Source organism: Crocuta crocuta, unplaced genomic scaffold (assembly GCF_008692635.1).
Source record: "Crocuta crocuta isolate KB4526 unplaced genomic scaffold, BGI_CrCroc_1.0 scaffold126, whole genome shotgun sequence".
NCBI classification, from domain to species: Eukaryota; Metazoa; Chordata; class Mammalia; order Carnivora; family Hyaenidae; genus Crocuta; species Crocuta crocuta.
In genome coordinates this window covers 8,008,357-8,028,090 of record NW_027531000.1, presented here as the reverse complement: position 1 = coordinate 8,028,090, position 19,734 = coordinate 8,008,357, and the positions used below count along the sequence as shown (strand labels likewise).

The 19,734-nt window shown below is 38.3% G+C and overlaps 1 protein-coding gene across 1 annotated transcript in view; it reads left to right on the top strand.

The window, feature by feature from the left end:
• The window catches only part of CNTN3 (contactin 3), a 220,247-nt gene that overhangs the window by 187,157 nt on the left and 13,356 nt on the right, over window positions 1–19,734 (top strand). The window contains exons 16-18 of the mRNA XM_077770590.1: window positions 908–1,142; window positions 3,582–3,697; window positions 13,499–13,682. Coding sequence (XP_077626716.1) covers window positions 908–1,142; window positions 3,582–3,697; window positions 13,499–13,682 — 535 coding nt within the window. The remainder of the gene's footprint in view (window positions 1–907; window positions 1,143–3,581; window positions 3,698–13,498; window positions 13,683–19,734) is intronic.

Sequence of the window (19,734 nt, the reverse complement as noted above, 5' to 3'; positions counted from 1 at the left end):
GGTAATACTAGTAGCTTCAATTTTCAAATGCTCACTCTATGCTAATCACTGTTTCTAGCATTTTGTGTATGTTTTTGTTTTGTTTTGCTTTTCCATTTCGCTCTTGGAACATTTTGTAAATGAAAACACTAAGGCATAGAGAATATTAAATAATTTGCCCAGGGTCATTTGGCTGGTAAACATAGGGGTGAGAGTCAAGTCCTGGCTGTTTGCTCCCAAGCCATCCTCACGGCTTTCCATGCAGCTGTAACCCCACTGATGCATGCCCACTGACTCCAGCAGGTGCTTGCTTCCTGGCCATGCTCTCAGCTCTTGGTTTAGGTTATAATTAGGAAAAATTTTAATTAACACATTTAAAGTCACAAAGCATGAGAATTGGCTGTGTTCTTTGAAGATTCTGATGAGAAAATAGAAAGTTAAGAGATCATGATGAAGCGTCAGTAGGAATTTTTGACATGATCTAAATACAGCTTTGACCTTAATACACTGTTTTTACTTTCTTTTTTTTTTTTTTGTAGTTTTACTCCTTTTCTATTTAGCCTTGTCAGTAGGCAGTTTCTTTCTAGAAAGTCAACATTAGGGATTAGATGATTTTTATTTGATTTAAAAGATGCTGTATATTCAATTTATGGTACATGACTCAAATTGAACCTATAGAGTAGTCAAAAATATTTGAATAATTTTAGAAAATTCTAATTCATTTTCTGGATGGCCATGAAAGAGTGGCATAGGTCTTTTTAAAAGCAGGTGGCTATACCACTGACCTTTTTCTCCTTTTTTTATATAACCGCTTAATACGATGTCAGTTACTATTTGATGGCTTTTGCAAAAGAGTAAGGATTACAGTTCCACTTATTTTTGTCTGCTCTCATGTGTAAGGGTGATTTAATGTGCCTTTCCTTTGTAGCCAGTCCCAGAAGAACTACAAAATGGCGAAGGTTTTGGTTACGTCGTTGCTTTCCGCCCCCTTGGAGTTACCAACTGGATCCAGACAGTGGTCACATCTCCTGATACCCCAAGATATGTCTTTAGGAATGAAAGCATCGTGCCATTTTCACTGTATGAAGTTAAAGTGGGTGTTTATAATAACAAAGGCGAAGGACCATTTAGCCCGGTGACAACAGTGTTCTCTGCAGAAGAAGGTATGGAAAACATTTTGATTATGTGTCAGTTCCAACCTAATAAACCACTTACGCTCCAAAACCTGATTTGGAAGTTCTTTGTGACTTCCGATAAATTTCTTCAAAAGAATAATGACTGAAGTGACAGATTCACCGTTCAGGTAATGAATGTCAACCATGCCTACTTGGAAGTACCAGACTCAGTAGCCAGTCAGAGGATATAACTAGTGGTTAAAAAATCTGTTGATGAGCTGGGGCGCGTAAGTGGCTCAGTTGGTTAAGCAGCAGGTCGTGATCTGATGGTTAGTGAGTTCGAACCCTGAGTCAGGCTCCAAGTGGACAGCACAGAGCCTGCTTGGGATTCTCTCCCCCTCTCTGTCTGTCCCTCCCCAACTCTCAAACAACCTTTAAAAAAAAAACTTCATGAACAATGCCTTCTGAGTTCCAGTTTGTGAAGCAAGGAACAACACAGCTTTCCACAACTTTCTTCTTTTGGGGATAAGATTAAGGTATTCTCTTGGGAGTGCCCTAATCTCAAGTTTTGTAGTGTTTCCTGTGACCTGCAAATAGGATGTTAGCAGGATGGACAGTTAGGACTGGAAATATGACATGGAGAGGCGTGCAAGGTACAGGCTTGAGAATGTAAGGCACCAGTTCCAGCCAATCCACTCTGGACCCATTCCATTTCTCTGCCTTTCTTCTACAGCTGCCCTAACTGTGGTATCTCTTTAGAAAATATTATTATTAGGAGAATCCTATGAAATTGCCATTTTATAGGGCAAAAACAGCTAAATATTGGCAATCACATGGGGTTCTACTTAATAAGAATGATAGGAGCTAACATGTATTGAATACTTACCATCTGCTGGACTTTATCTAATTTGGATTTCCCAAGGAAGAATCACACATAGGTCATATTATTATTGTCCATTTATACATAAGAAAATGGAAATTTAATAAAAGAAATTCATAAACTTGCCAAACTCCACACAGACTTACTAAGCTAGTATTTTAACTGGGGGCCTTCACTCTTAACCATTTTGAATTCATGAAATGTGATTATGTAGTGTCTTCTCTAACCCCAACACCTTTTCTGAATTGAAAAATATGGCCCACAGTTGTCATGTGTAAAATAATAAGAAGACTCAATTTTTTTTAATACCCTCGATGCTATTCTTATCCTCTCTTTTTCTATAGAGTTCTGAGAGAAAACAGGTAGTGTAAACCTTTGTAAAAAAAATAAAATAAAATAAAGCCTTCATATTCATAGCCAGGCCCCATTTCCAAGAGTTGCCACAGATTTTCATTACAAAGGCAGAGATCTGTGGAAGGGGGGTAGTTAACCCAGGAGTTACTACCTGCCTACTACTGCCTACCCTGTGCATCGTGGATTGGAAAGGCTGGCAGTTAGAAGGAGGGACAATTACAGCCTTTTACCCTCTCCTCCCCTTCCCTTTCCTCCTTCTATTACTAACTATTCTTGCCACCCATGATGAGTTGGGTAAAGGTCTTTCTATTTCAAACATCAGATACAGATTTGACTTATCTGTGAAAAAGGTAAGGGATTTGGTGAAAATATAATAGGACTTATTAAATTAAAGAAAGGTTTAAACAGAACACCTCATAAAGATCATTATAAGAGAACCATCGAGCCTCAGAAGCCATCTGCCTCTTTAGGGTGCCAGGACGGGATTGACTGGCCTCAAGTACTCCTCATTGGTCCAAACCAAATTTCGAATACTCAGAGAAAAAAATCTGATAGGCCCTTCCTTGGACAAAGACTCTGCCTCACTATCAATAAGCATGGCCCAGAAGAAGGATCATTTAACCAGAAATGAGTATCAGGGCAGGGGGAGTCCTTGTTCAGAGCTGTGTCCTGAGAGGGGAGAATGACTGTGAGCCCCTAAAGCTGCTAAGAGTTGTTTATTACAAAAGAATCTTGTTGTTGTGTTGTAAGTTCTGTGCATCTCTGTCTACTCCTTCAAAACCGTAAACTGGAAGTTGCCCTGTCTCATCTAAGTGTGCCCCTCTTATGGGCCTTGGATACAGAAGGTGCTCACTAAATGCTTATTGAACAAATGAACTCTATAAAGCATGACTTCGTTTGGCAAGACAAAATAAATAAATAAACAGGCAGCCCTTGTGGGCCTACAAATGCCCAAGCAGGAGCTGTGGGATGAAGGGGAGAGAACAAAGGAAAAGAAGGGAAGAAAAGATACCAAGAAAAAAAGTGCAACAGAGGAAAGAACAGGTTTCTATGGCTACTTAGCAAGGAAAAGCCTATCAACTCACAGGGAATGGAAATAGACCAAGACATGGTTCATGTTTTCAAATATTTTTATGAAATATTTTATTGACTTTTCAAATACATTATAGTGCTTTTTTAAAAACAAAGGCTTCAGTAGATTTTTAAGTTAGGTACAAAATAATAATTGCATTTCACTTTCTGTTGCCAAACAGAGCCTACAATAGCTCCATCTCAAGTGTCTGCAAATAGCCTGTCTTCCTCAGAAATTGAAGTGTCATGGAGCACCATTCCTTGGAAGTTAAGCAATGGGCATTTACTTGGCTACGAGGTAATTTCTTTTAAAACTAATTAGACAGTGTATGTATATTGCCATGGTACCTTGTCTCCTTTCATTTAAAATTCTTTTTAACAATGACATCTTAACTAAAGTCTGACTTTTTTTGAAATTTTACCAGCAGATTATTCCATGTGATTATCAGTGGATATTGAATTTGACTTGATGAGTTGAATGAAAATAACTTGGGATAGAAAAGAAGAAAAAAACAGTAATATGGAAAGAAAAAACATATCACAGGGGCTAAATCTTTTAGATAGATTGACTAAAAAATAAGAATGGGACTGAACTGCATAATTTAAGTTCAAGGGATATTCATGCCAATAGGAAATCACTTTCCTTCAGCTCTTTGTCTTACTTTTTTGGTAGCCTTGTTACACTGTATAGTTCTCTTCTAGTTTCGTGAGAAGATAGCTGTCTATAACTTAATTCTTGCCTTCAGTCTGGAACCTAATTCTTGCCTTCAAAGAACTCTGTTTGGGGGCGTTTGGAGTTAAACATCTGCCTCTTGGCCTGGGTCATGATCTCATGGTTTCATGAGTTCGAACCCCATGTCAGGCTCTGTGCTGTCAGCTTAGGATTCCCTCTCTCTCTTTTTCTGCCCCTGCCCCTCTCATGCTCACTCATGCACTCTCTCTCTCTTTTGCTCTCTCTCTCCTCCCCCACTCAAAATAAACTTAAACTTTAAAGGAAGAGTAAGCAAACACAGAAAATGGAAAATATTCTAGATTAAGCATGGCATGTTAGAGGAGTAGAGACTCACCTGCAGAAGAAAGTTCCTGTAGGAAAGACAACTAGAGATGGGCACAGAGAGCCAGGTTCCCGATGGCTTTGAATGTTGAGAAGAACCATCCAGACTGGGCACCATGGTTAGTAGGGAGCAGTTGGGAGTGGGAGCGGTTGAGCTGAGAACTGGAAAGCTAAAAAGTCTTAGGAAGACTTCTCTGACAGTGATATTTCAAGAGTCATAATTACAATTTCATCCCGACTCACAGCCATCTTTTTAGGAAACTTCCCTCATGCTTATAACTCCTGAATCAGTGGAAGGTTTACACAGGCACATTTGCAACACAGGACCGTACACCCTGCCACTTGCCCACATAACCTCAAATGATTGCACCAGGGTGGCCATCAGATCCATAGACAGTTACGCTGAGCTAGTCAGAATCTTATTTGTTATGTTGCACTTAGCAATATAGAGACTGAAATCATGGAGTGTAATGCAGTGATATGTCAAATTTAGGACTCGGTTAAGGTTCCTCAAGTGAAGCATGGGCAAACAGAACAAAGCTGGTCTGCAGAGATGAGATGGAGCAGACATATTCCCATTCAATTCCAGTGAATGGAGGAGACAAGGACCCATGAGGCTTAGAGAAAGGAAAATAGAATAGCTCTTTGACAATGGTGCAATTCTGAAGTAACCTCACTGTCTTCTTTTTCATAATGTCATCTGACCCTTCTTTTCAGTAAACTCCCTTTATATTTGAACTTAGAGAGTTTCTGCTCCTGGTAACCAAACATTGACTTGAATAAATATTAATGATAAAATAGAGAAAAGATAGGCTAAAGCAGTGATGCTCTAAGGTGGCACCATGGGCTACCTTCACCCGAAAACCCCAAATTTTTGCTAAAGATGAATCCCCAGAGCCCTCCCTGGACTCACTGAACCCAAACATCTAGGGATGAGTCTCATTAATGTATATTCTTAGTAGGCATCCATAGGGAAATATCTTCTTGCACTTTAAACACAGGAAACTTGGGTCTCGACACAGAGAAACTTAACCAGAGACAGAGCTGCCCAGACATAAAAAAGAAGTAAAACACCACACAGATACAGCAAACCAACTTTATCAGTGTCTTAAAGGAAGCCAAGAACATTCAAGTGGAAAGCTCCTTTTAATTCCAGGACAGGGACTGTAACACTGAAAGGTGGTGGGAACCTGTGGTAGCTCCCCAATGATTAGAGCAATGGCATTGTTGGAAAAAATAAGTGGGATAGAAGGAGACGCAAAGTAAAGTAGTTCTGAGCTCAGACCTGTGCCAAATCCTGACTCTGTCACTCACTGGGTGTGCTGGAAAACTTGCATAAAATTGTGAGCCTTGTTTTCCTCACCTGCACAGTTGGGCAGTCGGCCTAACCTCATTAGGATTTGGGGGATATTGAATGGTACTAGACACCGCATATGCTTTTCACAGTTTCTGGTTCATGATAATAAGCAATCCATAAGTGCAAGCCATATCTCAAAAGAATTTTGAAATATTAATTTATAGAATTCTCCCCAATAAATATCCTCAAGCAATTCTTCAACTCTAAACTTCTTTGCCTCAAGAGAGTTTATGATGGTTGTCAAGAGAAGTTGCCTGTAAGAGTCCTTTCCTCCTAGCTTCTTAGTTTCCAAAGCTCAAGCCATTAAGGAGCTAATTTCATGTATCCTGGAGGGTAAGAAGAGAGAAATGCCACTGAGGAAGAAATATAAGAGAAATTATGGGTGACCTTGGTGTAAACAAACTTCTGAGACTTACAAAATCTTGGGGTCCTCATAGCTTTCTACCTGGGAGTGTCGATGTTGGCAAGACCACAGAAGGGAACAGATGTGTTTCCCATATTCAGCAGTGATCAGTGATTTCTCATTCTCCAGGCATGGTCCAGGAACTGATGGGATCCGTTTTCTTGGCGAGGTTTTGAGAATAGGAGCCCCCACAGTGATTGAGGCTGAATTTCCCATTAACTGAGTAGGATATGGAACTCTATGTTAAAACAGATTTACTTGGGTAGCCTGGGTGGCTCAGTCGGTTAAGTGTCCGACTTTGGCTCATGGTTCATGGGTTCGAGCTGTGCTGACAGCTAGCTCAGAGCCTGGAGCCAGTTTCAGATTCTATACCTCCCTCTGTCTCTGACCCTCCCCTGCTCACGCTGTGTGTGTCTCTGTCTCAGAAATAAATAAAACATTATTTTTTAAAAAAAAAATCAAATTTACTTAAAGGAAATTTTTTTAAAAACATATTTTGCATGCCTGAAAAAGTAGACTGAGATGCACACCCCCCATTCATAACTTTGTCCTTTACAAACCATAAGACAGGATCATAACTTGAGAGCTAGTTTTAGTTTATGAAATAGTAAGAGAAATAAACAAGGGAATATGTGGAAATGGGCTTTGTGGGTTTTCAAGCACCACAGCAAAGTTAGCAGTTGCTGGTTGTTGTTTGGCAGCATAGAGGCAAAGAGATGTTAATTTTGCAATATATAAATTTAAGCTAATAAGAATAGTCTATAAGATAGACGCCTGGGTGGCTCAGTCAGTCAAGCATTCAGCTCTGAGTTCAGCTCAGGTCATGATCTCACAGTCGTGAGACTAGCCCTGTGTCAGGCTCCACACTGGGCATGGAGCCTGCTTAAGATTCTCTTTCTTCCTCTCCCTCTGACTCTCTCTCTTAAAAAAAAAAAAATGAATATTCTATAAGAAAGCTGAATCATTCCTCTGTTGGTCATGCAAGAAAGAGAGTGATCGAATGAAAGAGAAAACCAAAGAGTGTAAGTAGAGCCCAGCATAGAATGCGACAGACTTGCATTCATCCCCACTAGGAGAGAAAGGAAGCTTTATAAGGGATGTGGACTTTGCTTATTTATTCAGTGATATATGCCATGTGCCATGAGTCCTATCTGGTACACAGGAGGCATGCAAAAATTATGTGTTGATTGGATAAAGGCAATTTTGACTCCACTCTGTTACTGCTGTGTGGCCTTAAGCAAGTTATTACAGCTCTCCAACATTCAGTTAAAATGAAGATGGTAATAGTAAATAACATAGTGCATCACTGGAGAAAAAAATGAGATAAAGCAGCTATTGTCACAATGGCCAAAAGAGACTTGGGCTTTTCTCTGTTTTGAGTATTGGTCACTGGGATAAGATTGCCTTGGAAGGAAAAATTTGAAAAGCGGTGAAGGAATACAGAAACAAATACTTACACAGTGACTATTGTTTCTGTTGGTGCTGTTGTTGCCATTGGGTTAGGAAGCAAAAAGATGAGAGAGAAGCAATGAGAGAATGGGACTTACCTTGAAATAATTGTGAGTTGGGGTGCACTGCCTCTAATATCCAAATGCAGCATGGATATGTTGAAAGGTGTTGAAAGGAATCAACCAGTGAAAATCTCTTTCCTGAGTGCTTGTTAGGTAGGAAGACGAAGAAAACAAGCTAAGAGAAAGATATACTAATTGGAAGAATCTTAAGAAATAATTTATATAATTACAGCAATGTAAGAATATATATTTTCCTACGTGCAATAATGATTTAAGCACTAACATGGAGAAACAAACGACTTAGCAGAGTATTTAATTACCAGTCATGCGGCTAACTTTCTGGGTTGCAGTTTCCCCAATATGGCTTTAAAATTGTTAAGAGCTCCTGCTTTTCTCTCATCTCAGTGAGGGTTGATCATGTGCCACGTGGCATGCTGAGCACACATCATCATTAGCATCTAGACTAATTTTCTTTCTGATTTGACCAAGTAGTAGTTGAGGAGCTAATTTCCCTGGGCTCCAATTTATTTCATCTGCTAAGCTATAACACTCAGGCTCAGATCTTTTCTTGTGCCCTTTGGATAGGAACAAGAGATACAGACATGATAAAGAGGATGCAGAGGGTTTAAGTTCATGGGTAGCAGGTGCCGGAGGAACAAACACTCCGAAGTTACAGCATAATGTATACCATCAGTTTCCTTAAAGCCATTATGCATCTTGAAAAAATACAACTTGGGAGAATAACCTTGATAAGTGATTGAAACAGAACTTTACAATTGTGAAATAATACAGATTAGCATATTTGGAGGAAACCTAGTAGATTTTTAAAAAATTCAGGGAGCATAACCAAAATTGTGAGCAAAATGCCAAACGAATACCATCATCCAGGCTCCTCTTCTAAACAGCTCTACAGAAGGTGCTTAGTTCCTGACATTTTAATTACAATGGGAAAAGATGTCAAATATTTGAGTAATTTTTGGAGAGTGTGAAAATTCTATCAGAAAAATAGAAATATGTATTGAGTCTAGTTCCTTACTATCAGGCAAAGAATTAACTTCATTCTAGAATGAGTGGAATGTACATAGGAAAATTGGAGAGAAACAAGATACATTTAAACAATTAGAAAGCAAGCAAAAATGAATTCAAGTAAATGAAATGTAGACCTTTGGTTCAGGGGAATGATGGGTTAATGCTAGAGAGGACAGCAACTATGTGTGTGAGTGAGGGTTGCCCAAATGGAGCTGTGTGTGTGTGTGTGTGTGTGTGTGTTAGATATAACTGACGTATTATATTAGTTTCAGGAATACAACAGAATGAATTGGTATTTGTATATATTGTGAGATGGTCAACACAGTAAGTCTAGTTAACATCCATCACCACACATCCTTACAAATTTTGTATGGGTGTGATGAGAACTTTTAAGATCTATCTTCACCGTTACCACTGCCCTACATTAGATCCCCATGACTTTTATTTTATAACTGGAAGTTTGGGTTCTTTATTAGGCAAATATAATCCCTAGCAAACTGGGTTTAAGCATTGAGGGGCTCCAGGAAAATAAAGATCTCAGCCTGTCTCCTCCCAAACTCACATCCTGCCTTCTGTTGGCCAAATCCAGTGAGAAGCCAGAGGGCCAGGGTCGTATAGCATACAGGTCAGCCCTCTAGGGCTGAGAACCAATTAAAGAAGAGTAGAAGAATAGATTTGGATTTGTCTTCCAAAACACTATTCAATGCATTTTTGCTGCCTTATGTTTATTTAAGTATGCTTGGTCTAACAGCTGAGTTGAAATATTTGTCGCTCTGAAAATCTTTAAGCATGAACAAAATTATTTTAGTCTATTAAAATAATATTTCTGGTACTTAATACCTGTATTTTGATGGCTAAAAAAGTGCCATTTTTCAATACATTATTTTTGTAAATTGCATCATGTGTTAAGTTTTAATTAAGTGAAATCTCTCATGGAATGATAGTAAAGACTCCTCACAGCAGGGACATTAGTTTTTGGAATAATCAAATTACTTGCAGAAACAGAGGTAGCATTTTAAATCCTGACACTCCTCAAGTTTGTTTCTGTTTACTTATACAGATAACAATCTGTTGGCCTGTGATACGGTTTTATGGTTCTGAAGAAAACTAATTATATGATCTCATCAAGAAATTATAGAGTTCCAGTGTTTCGTAGATGCATAGGATATGATGATTGAGTACTTAGCTTGGTGAATAAAAGGAAAAAAAAACATCTCTTCCTGACTGCTATATCCACTGAACACTTCTTAGACCAAATATGTGAGGGTTTTTCTCTACACTTAGCAATTCTCTGACACCTGTTGGGATCCTAAAATTCAGTTCAATTCTGGCACCGTAAACTTGGAGTTAGCTTCACATCCCACAAATTCAGGGCTTAGTCCATAAAACTACCTACCCCCACCACACATACACTTCAGATGCCTCTAGTACATCTGACTGGCTATACATCAAGGGTTCCCACAACATCCTCCTTGGATTTGAGCTCTTGCTGGTACAATTCACAAAACTCAGGAAAGTGCTTTACTTACTATTATCTGTTTATCATAAAGGATACAACAAGTGAATGGAAGAGATGCATAAGGCATGGTGTGTGAGAAGAGGCAGAGAGCTTCCGTGCCCTCTCAGGAGCTCTACTCTCCCAGTACCTTGGTGTGGTCACCAGTGCAGAAGCTTTCTGAACCCTTCAGCGAGGGCTTTTCAGGAAGGCTTCATTACGTAGGCATAAATGATTAAATCCATGATCTTCAGTCAACCTGAGTAACCCAACCTCTAGCCTCTAGTCAGGAGGTGGCGCTACAAGTTACCACCCTCAAATTATAAGGTTGGTTCCTCCGGCAACCAGCCCCCATTCTTTTTTAAAAAATATTAATTATTATTTTTATTATTTTTTATTATTTTTTATTTTTTTTAATGTTTTATTTATTTCTAGGAGAGAGAGTATTTTTTTATTATTTTTTAAATAGTTTATTGTCAAGTTGGTTTCCATATAACACCCAGTGCTCATCCCCAAAAGTGTCCTCCTCCATGCTCATCACCCCCCTTTCCGTCCCCCACAACCCATCTGCCCTCAGTTTGTTCTCGGCATTCAAGAGTCTCTTATGGTTTGCCTCCCTCCCTCTCCCCCACCATTTTTCTTCCCCTTCTCCCCCATGGTCCTCCGTTAAGTTCCTCGTAATCCTCCTATGCATGCAAACATATGGTATCTGTCCTTCTCTGCCTGACTTATTTCGCTCAGCATAACACCCTCAAGTTCCATCCATGTTGCTACTCATAGCCAGATTTCATTCTTTCTCATTGCCATGTAGTATTCCGTAGTATAGATAAACCACATCTTCTTGATCCATTCATCAGTTGATGGACACTTAGGCTCTTTCTATGTTTTGGCTATTGTTGAGAGTGCTGCTATGAACATTGGGGTCCATGTGTCCCTATGCATCAGCACTCAACTAGCCCCCATTCTTAAAGTATCCTTGAGCTGGCAGCCTCCAGATAGCTCATTAGCATACAAACGGACACATCTCTTTGGAGATTCCAAGGGTTTGGGGAACTGTATCTCAGGAAACCTTGGCAGAGATCAAACATATATTTCTTATTATGCCCTAGTGAATCTCCATAGTGGGAAGGATGGAGACTGCATTGGTTCAAGTCATGCAGCAATAATGAATGTTTAGTATGTGCAGGCTTTGCTATGAGTGGTAGAGCTATGGTAATAACCAAGACAGACACTGCCTCAGGTATGTGTCCCCAGCCTGGCACCTGCCTCTCCTGCTGTCCTCCATGCCAAGAAATGCAGTTGTTTCTCTTCATAGTTGCACACTCCACACTAGCAAACCAAAGCACAGTAACACACAGCTATTCAAGAGGATGAACTATAACTCTCAGGTAGATGGTGATAGGAAAATATTGAGAGCCAGTTATTCTTATCACCTTCTCCTTTCCAGTAGATTTACCTTTTATTTCACATACAGACTAAACTCAGAGTTTACCATGTGAAAATTTCTGTGTGTCTTCAGTTCTGGAATATTCTCAGACCTTTTCTCTTTTGATTGTTGCCTTTTCCTTAATCCCTCCTGGAACTCTGGTTGGAACTTTTCATTTGACTTAGAAATCTCAACTTTGTTTTCATAATTTTTATTTTTTTCTCCATGTTCAGGGCTTATTAATTCTATTTTCTATCATATAGTCTTCAGCTTAATTCTGTCACTGAATTTTTTACGTAAAGCTGTATAAGAAGATTACATAATCAGTTCTAACTAATATATCCCAATTTAGCGCACATTTTCTCTATAGCCTATATATTTCTAATATGTGTCAGCAACTAAGATCTAAAAATAAGTCTCTCGTTCTGGTACATGGAGTACTTCAGACGCACAGTGCTATCAAGAACTTTTAAGTGCTTTCTATAAATTTATAAGTGATATTCCTTATGCCAGTTGAAAATTATTTTCATTTCTCCTTTAAATCAGCCATGTAAGGAACACTTCTGTAAGCAACTTGTACTGAAGTAATTTGACATATCAGAAGAAGAATGGTCCATAGGAAGAGACAAGTGTATGACAGGATTGCCCTGATTGAGTCACTTAACTCCCGGATGTCTGCTATCCCATCTGTTGAGGGTTTTAATAGCTCATAATTATGTGATTCCCCCCCCCAATCTATACTATTTCTGTTAGTCCTGATCATTTGAGCTTATATCCTTCTTTTGAGGTTTTTATAAAAATTAATAGCTCCTTGCCAAGAGAAATGCACATACACATATATATGGACACAGCATCTTACATGAGTTTAAGGGGTCCTATATATAAATATAAATATGAAAAATAGAAAAATAAATAAACACACATATACATGTGCATATATACACATGTACACACATACATATATATATGCACATACATACATGAAGGGAAATATTGTTGTGGTACAATATTTCTGAGAAAAATATTCTTTCTAGCAAAGCATAGCAGTACTTTAGAGATAGGGAACATGTATTTTTATCATATTTTTCCTACCCTTATTTTTCGTATTAAATATCCCCATTAGCTTATTTTATACTTAATACTACATATCCATTTATCATTATATAACATCTCAGATCGTTTTGCACATTTCAGATTAATGATATGCAAATAAAACATCTTAACATGTACTTGTATTTAACTCTGTCAATTGCTTTCCTTTTGTCCTCAGCAGCTCTGCATACACAGGTGAGCTTGGGGACACGTGGCCATCACTATAGGACAACCCAGTGGCCAGCTGGCTTTTAGATAGTCCCTTTCTCAGTTCACTTTCTTCACAGAGGGAACCTCCACTGTCCAGTGGAGGTAAATCAGGGCTGCCAGCATTCTGGAGTTGAGCTTGGACCTGGCCGGTTAGGGCCTGAGAAGGGAGAGCAGCTTGCTCATTTAAATATGGATTTAAATATGGAGTTTTAAAAAAATGGATTTCACCCTCGTTTCCCCTTTATAAGCTATATAGTCTAGTAGTATTTAGCACTTACTCTCTTTGACTTTATCTGGCTTCTTTGCATACTTGTTTATTTTCTATCTCCTCCTGGAGTCCCTTTTTATCTCACTTCAGAACCTAATGGAACACCTAGGACGCAGTAGATCCTTAATGAATATTTGTTGAATAGATGAATATAAATACAGCATAGTGCCCACTTTGATGGCAATCACCTGCTGTAAAAAGGTGGTATTGTTTGTGTCAGCCTTTTGCAACTTTTCTGTTTTTTTGTCTATCAGGTGCGGTACTGGAATAATGGAGAAGAGGAATCGTCAAGCAAAGTGAAAGTGGCAGGAAATGAGACGTCAGCCAGGCTCCGTGGCTTGAAGAGTAATGTGGTGTATTACACAGCTGTGCGGGCTTACAACAGCGCCGGCGCCGGTCCCTTCAGCACCACGGTGAATGCAACCACAAAGAAGACGCGTACGTACGCGTTTTATTCCGATTTTTTGAATGGCAAGATAGTAGTTTATGGTAGCCTTTTTTATCATTTATAATGGACAACCCAAGTCACTCGGCACAATGAATATTACAAATCCAGATCCAAACCCTTGTAAGCTCAGAGTCACACATAGCTTTGTCCTTGTGGTATCTCTGAATCTTCAGATAGAGACCCGTGTGAAAAATAAATGTGTACCTTTTGAAAAATCTTAATGTGAGATGTTTACTCAAGTCTATCTACTTTTCTTTTAAAATTACTAAACCTAGGGGCACCTGGGTGGCTCAGTTGGTTAAGCATCTGATTTTGGCTCAGGTCACAATCTCAAGGTTCCTAAGTTCAAGCCCTGGGTCAGTCTCTGTGCTGACTGCTCGGATACTGGAACTTTCTTCAGATTCTATGTCTCCCTTTCTCTCTCCCCCTACTCTGCTCTCTCTCTCTCTCACTCTCTCTCTTTCTCTCAAAAATAAACATTAAATAATAAAGAAAAGATAAAGTAAATAAACTTAGTTTATTTTCATGTTTTTTTAGTTCCCCAAAGCTTGAGGATTTCTGGTAAATATGAATAAGTTAAAGTTCACACCAAAGAATCGAGAGTAATTTTCTTCTTTCGTTTTTCTTTCCCACCTTATTCAAAAGATGGCAATGTGTCAGAAGATGCTGGTCCACATTAATATACTGATATTTTTTTTTTAATCTAACCAGAGATGTCAGTGTTCCTTCAATGCTGAGTCTTTGTTACCTAAATATTCACAGGTAAATTCACAAGCAGCAAGTATGAACTATACATAACTCAGCTTTAAATTAGACCACAGGAAAATCAGTGATTTGCAATTCCATAATCTCCCATATATATTTCAACGAAACTGATAGCACAAGTATATTTATAATCAGTTTATTAATAACTTCTTGCCGTGCAACCATTTGAATTGTCCTTATCATTGTCATCATCATAACTGGTAGCAGTCAAAAACATTCTATGTCCCAGGTGCTTTACATGTATTCCTACATTTAAACTTCCTAACTACCAGATGAAGTAGGTATCATTATTGTTTTCCATTGTACAGATAAGGAAAGTGGGCATGACAGATTAAGTACTTTTAACATAATAATGCATTACTTTTACTTACAGAAAACTATTTTTCTTTTGTTTTCAGGATTTATTAACTCAGTGAAAATGTTTGCTTAACTGGCTTCGTATGGGAATGAGACATTAATTTTGCTTGATTTCTGGTTTGATTATTGCATTTCTATATCCATATATGATCCCCAAATTTCTGTGAGAACATACTTCTGTTAGATAAAATTGCTAAGAATACCAGTAATATAGGGATCCCTGGGTAGCTTAGTAAATCAAGTGTCCAACTCTTGATTTCAGCTCAGGTCATGATCCCAGGGCCATGGGATTGAGCCCCGTGTTGGGCTCCGCGCTGAGCATGGAGCCTGTTTGAGATTCTTTCTCCCTCTCCCTCTGTCCCCCGCCCCGGCTTGTATGGTGTCTGTCTGTCTGTCTCTCTCTCTCTCCCAAATACATAAATAAATACATAAATAAATTTTAGTAAAAATAACACCAGTAATACAAAATTAAATATTATTGGCTAGCATTGTGGGTAAGTTTAAAAATATATAAAATGTACTTCTACTACTTTAGATTTTAATCAGCCAGCATTAATTTGATCAATGAAGTTCACACGTTTACCTTTGTATTATTTATATAAAAAAGAACTTGGTTACCAATTTAGTAGTATAATGAGATTGCAGAGGGAATGTTTACCAACAAGCCATTATAAATCTTTGGTCGCATATGTGTACAAGCACCCCATACATGTCACAGTTCAGTATTATCCCTTACGAATTATTAGGAGAAGGCCGACCCAGTCTTTTACTCATAATACACAACTGGGGTTAGACGAAGGAGTACATGATTTTGGAAATACTTAAACTAAAAATTATCTGTGTTTAGAACTTCTCGCTAAGTATGTTTGGTATTCTCAATAACAATTCTGAATTAGTAAGATTTAAAATACATCATTATTTATATATTCAAAGCACAGCACCAATCAAAAATTCTGATTGCGAGAAAATATGCAAACAAGTTTATCTGGCTCTTTCCTCTGACTTAATAATTGATGTGATTACCTGCTCGAAAATTATGATTGTATAAGCCAGATGACATCACAGAATCAGTGAAGAACGTAGCAGATTGGTAAGGCACAAAGAAAAATCTTATGGATCGATAGGAATATCATGGTAATGTACAATGAGTGAAATAAAATTTTACAAAGAAGCAAAACCCTTTCATGATCTAGGTGTAAAATATAAATACCCAATCTACAGTAGAAATTTGCAACAATAATGATGGCGATTGTGATTTAACACTTACCGCAAAATTTGCAGTCACTGTTTTAAGTATGTTTCTTATATTGATTCTCACTTCTCACAGCAGCACCATGACTTGGAAGCTGATGGTAACCGCTCTTCCGAGATGAGGATGCTGTGGCATATAGAGATTGTATGACTTTGCTGAGATCACACACTAAGAGCAGTATAGGCATCCGAATCTAGACATAGTCTTAATCACCATGCTATCTTCTCTTTCAGCCATATAATTAGAATATCCACGTCTCATTTAACACCAGTATTTATTGGGATTTTACTCCATGCTTAGGAAGTTGGTAGGGTGATCAAAGATAGACAGGACTTCTTTGCTCACAGTGCTTGGGTCTAATGGAAATCCCAACAATTGAATGAAATCCCTCTGAAAGGGACACATTCCTCTTGCTGCAGTTGAGTGGGAGTGTGCATATTGATCTGTAAGTGTTATTAGGGGAAAATTTCCTACCTTGGGTGGGACATTCATAGAGATCATTGAAGTCCTTAATTATTCTAAGTTTGGATATAAAGAGCATGTGTTAATTTTTCAATTTTATGTTAATAATTTTTCTTTAAGGGTACCAAAATACAAGCAAAACAGAATCCTTTAAAGCTGGTGTTACTACTGTTACTGGCAACTTTTAATAGTCATCCTAACCTTTGACGTTGATTTAGCTTCAAATCCTATTTAAGAATTTTGGTAAGGTTTTTATGGCTATCTCTCTGAAGAGCATTATCATCATGCTTCAGGCATAAAGAACTAAAATAACATCTTTGATTACTTTCTTGCTAGCTGTTTTCTCCTCTGGATTGTAAATTTTATGGGGAAAGAATCCTTCTGTGTCTTACTCATCCAGCCCCAGTGCCCAGCATGGCGCTAGGAACCACTCATTAAATCTTGAGTGGGTAGCTAAATGCAGGAATGACATCTAAAGAAGCAGGCCAGCCTGAAGTACTGTTATTAATCAAATATACTTCCTCTTGACTGAGCATTGTGAATTCAAAACACTTAGGGTAGTCTTTTACCATCTTGTTTAAAATGTGCAAGTTTCATATACTTGTAATCATAGAATTCAATATGCAAGACTTTATATCAGTACACATCTTGCATGATTATTTTTGATTAATGTAAAATAATACAAGGATTCTCAAGTTAAATACTGTAGCTTCCATTAAACACTTAATTTTTGATATCCAAATACTTGTGGTTTTTTGGAACCATTTCTAAGTTAATTAACCTCTTTAAGTAATCGAAGATGGATCTCTGTTACTTGCAACCCAAGGAGAGCTAACTCTTAAGAACATCTTGTATCTAAAGGCACTGATGAGGGAAAATTGCTGATGGCACGTAAATGATGAAATTTGTTGGCTTCTAAAAGGAAACATATTGAGAATTTTATGTTCAGAGATGGCATGAAAGAATTTGTAGGGCAAGTATTCTGCTTTGTATAACTAAAAAGTCAAGTAGTAATTCTGGCTTTCAGTATGGATGGATTTAGCACTCAAGCAACATTCTCAAGAATCATCTAATAAGACCTCAAAGTAAATATTCCTAGAACTAAGTTCTTGACTGCAGCATCCACTCCATTTAAAATGTGTGCCTTCTACCGTATTCCCCATTTCAGTGAATTAAATCCTAGTATTTCAGTTGCTCAGGCCAAAAATTTTGGAACAGCCCTCCACTCTTGTCTTTCTCTCATCCCTAACAACTGATTCAGAGTGGGACTTCTGCAAGCATCTCCCACACCTTATTGCTTCCACTGCTGTCACCCTATTAAACCCCCACATGGATCAGGGCAGTGACTCCTTACTCTTCAGCCTCTTTCTACTCTTGCCTCCTTTAGGCCACAGTGATGCTCAGGATGTCCCATTTCATCTCACTTCAGATAAATACTAAATCTTTATAATGCTCAACAAAGCTGTATATGATCCATCCTCCAAATCCTCCTCTGACTCATTTTCTGTTATTTTTCTCCTCACTCATTCCACTTTCACTTCAGAGCCTCTGTGTTTGCTGTCCCCTCTGCTCAGAAGGCTCTTTCTCCAGGCATCCAAATGGCTTTCAGATCTTTGCTCAGATTACAGCTCAGTGCCATCCGACTGCCATACTTAAAAGTGCATCCCTCATCTCCTGACACTGTTTCCTTCCTGCTTTGTTCTTGGGCAGAGCACTGACAACTACCACACATTCTATGACTTGTCCTTATTTATTTGATTATTGTCTCTCCAGCTTGCTTTCACTGGAAGGTAAGGTCCTTCAGGGCAGAGGTTTTACCAGCTTTGATCATAACTCTATCCTCAGAGCTCTATCTCCAGTGTTACAGTAATCATTGTTAGTGCCCAATAATATTTGTGGAATAAATAAGACTCTCCATCTCTTGGCTCTGTTCAGTGGTGGAATCATTTTCACCATGTTCCCTGTTCAAGGAGAAGTATTGCAATTAGCTTATTTCTGCCAATGAAACACCCTGGGAAAAGTGGACTGCTCCTTCCTGATAACTCCTCTCAGAGCCAAGGATGGTTCTTCTTGGCTTATCCCAGAATGAGTTGTTATGACCAATAGATAGAAAACCTTCACTGGCCTGGCCTGAATTACATGCCCAGACCTCACCCTGAAACAAGGAGATCCTGTATTTTTATGCCTTCAGTGATGATTATGTATATATGTCCATCTGAGAAGCCAGGATAATATTAAATGGTACAGCATTTTGCACTTGAGGTTTTGCTTTCCTAACAGAATGTTTATCCATGTAAGTTGAGCTAAAATCAGTTACCTAAATTTAAGGTGTGTCCTCAGGAAATGAAAAGGTAATGTGAGTAAAACAAACACACAAAGAATATGAGTCAGAATATTTCAGAGGTTTTTTTTTTTTAATGTTTTATTTATTTCTAGGAGAGAGACAGAGAGAGAGACAGCGTAAGCAGGGGAGGGTCAAAGAGAGAGGGAGTCACAGACTGAAACAGGCTCCAGGCTCTGAGCTGGCAGTCAGCACAGAGCCCGACGCGGGTTTTTGATAAAATGAATATTCCTGCTTCAAATACATAATTTGGAAGTTCTATAGTTTTTGTATGTGTAATTTAATTATATAATTATCCACTCTAAGTTATGACTTAGGAAATATATCCATGCAACATTTCCCAGATTTTATATGTGCTCTGTCTTCTGAATTTTTGCCATTCTTGTGGGCCTCTTCTAATATGTACCTAACAGCTTTTATTAAAACTTAACATGCGATTTTTGCTTTCATAAACTTAAAAATAAAGAGGAAACTAACTTTCAGAGTATGGAAGCCAGTGTCATTGCCATAAACAGATACTAAGAAAATAATAAGTTAAATAGTAATAATATCAATAATAATAAATACAATGAATGAATAAGCCACTCTCTATTGTTGTACTAGCATCATGCTCTTCCCTGCTCAGACCTTTAAACCTGCTTTCTCTTTGCTTATGATGTTATTACTGAAAGGAGGTTAATGACCTAGTATCCTCAAATCCAACTTTCTCTTCAAGCTAATGGGAAAAGTAAAGGGAATTTCTCTCTAGATGACTTAATGTTAATTGTTGATTTTTTTCCCTCAAAGTTTATTTACTTTGAGAGAGAGAGAACACATGCACGCACGCACGCAAGTACATGTGCGAATTAAGTGTGTCCTCAGGAAA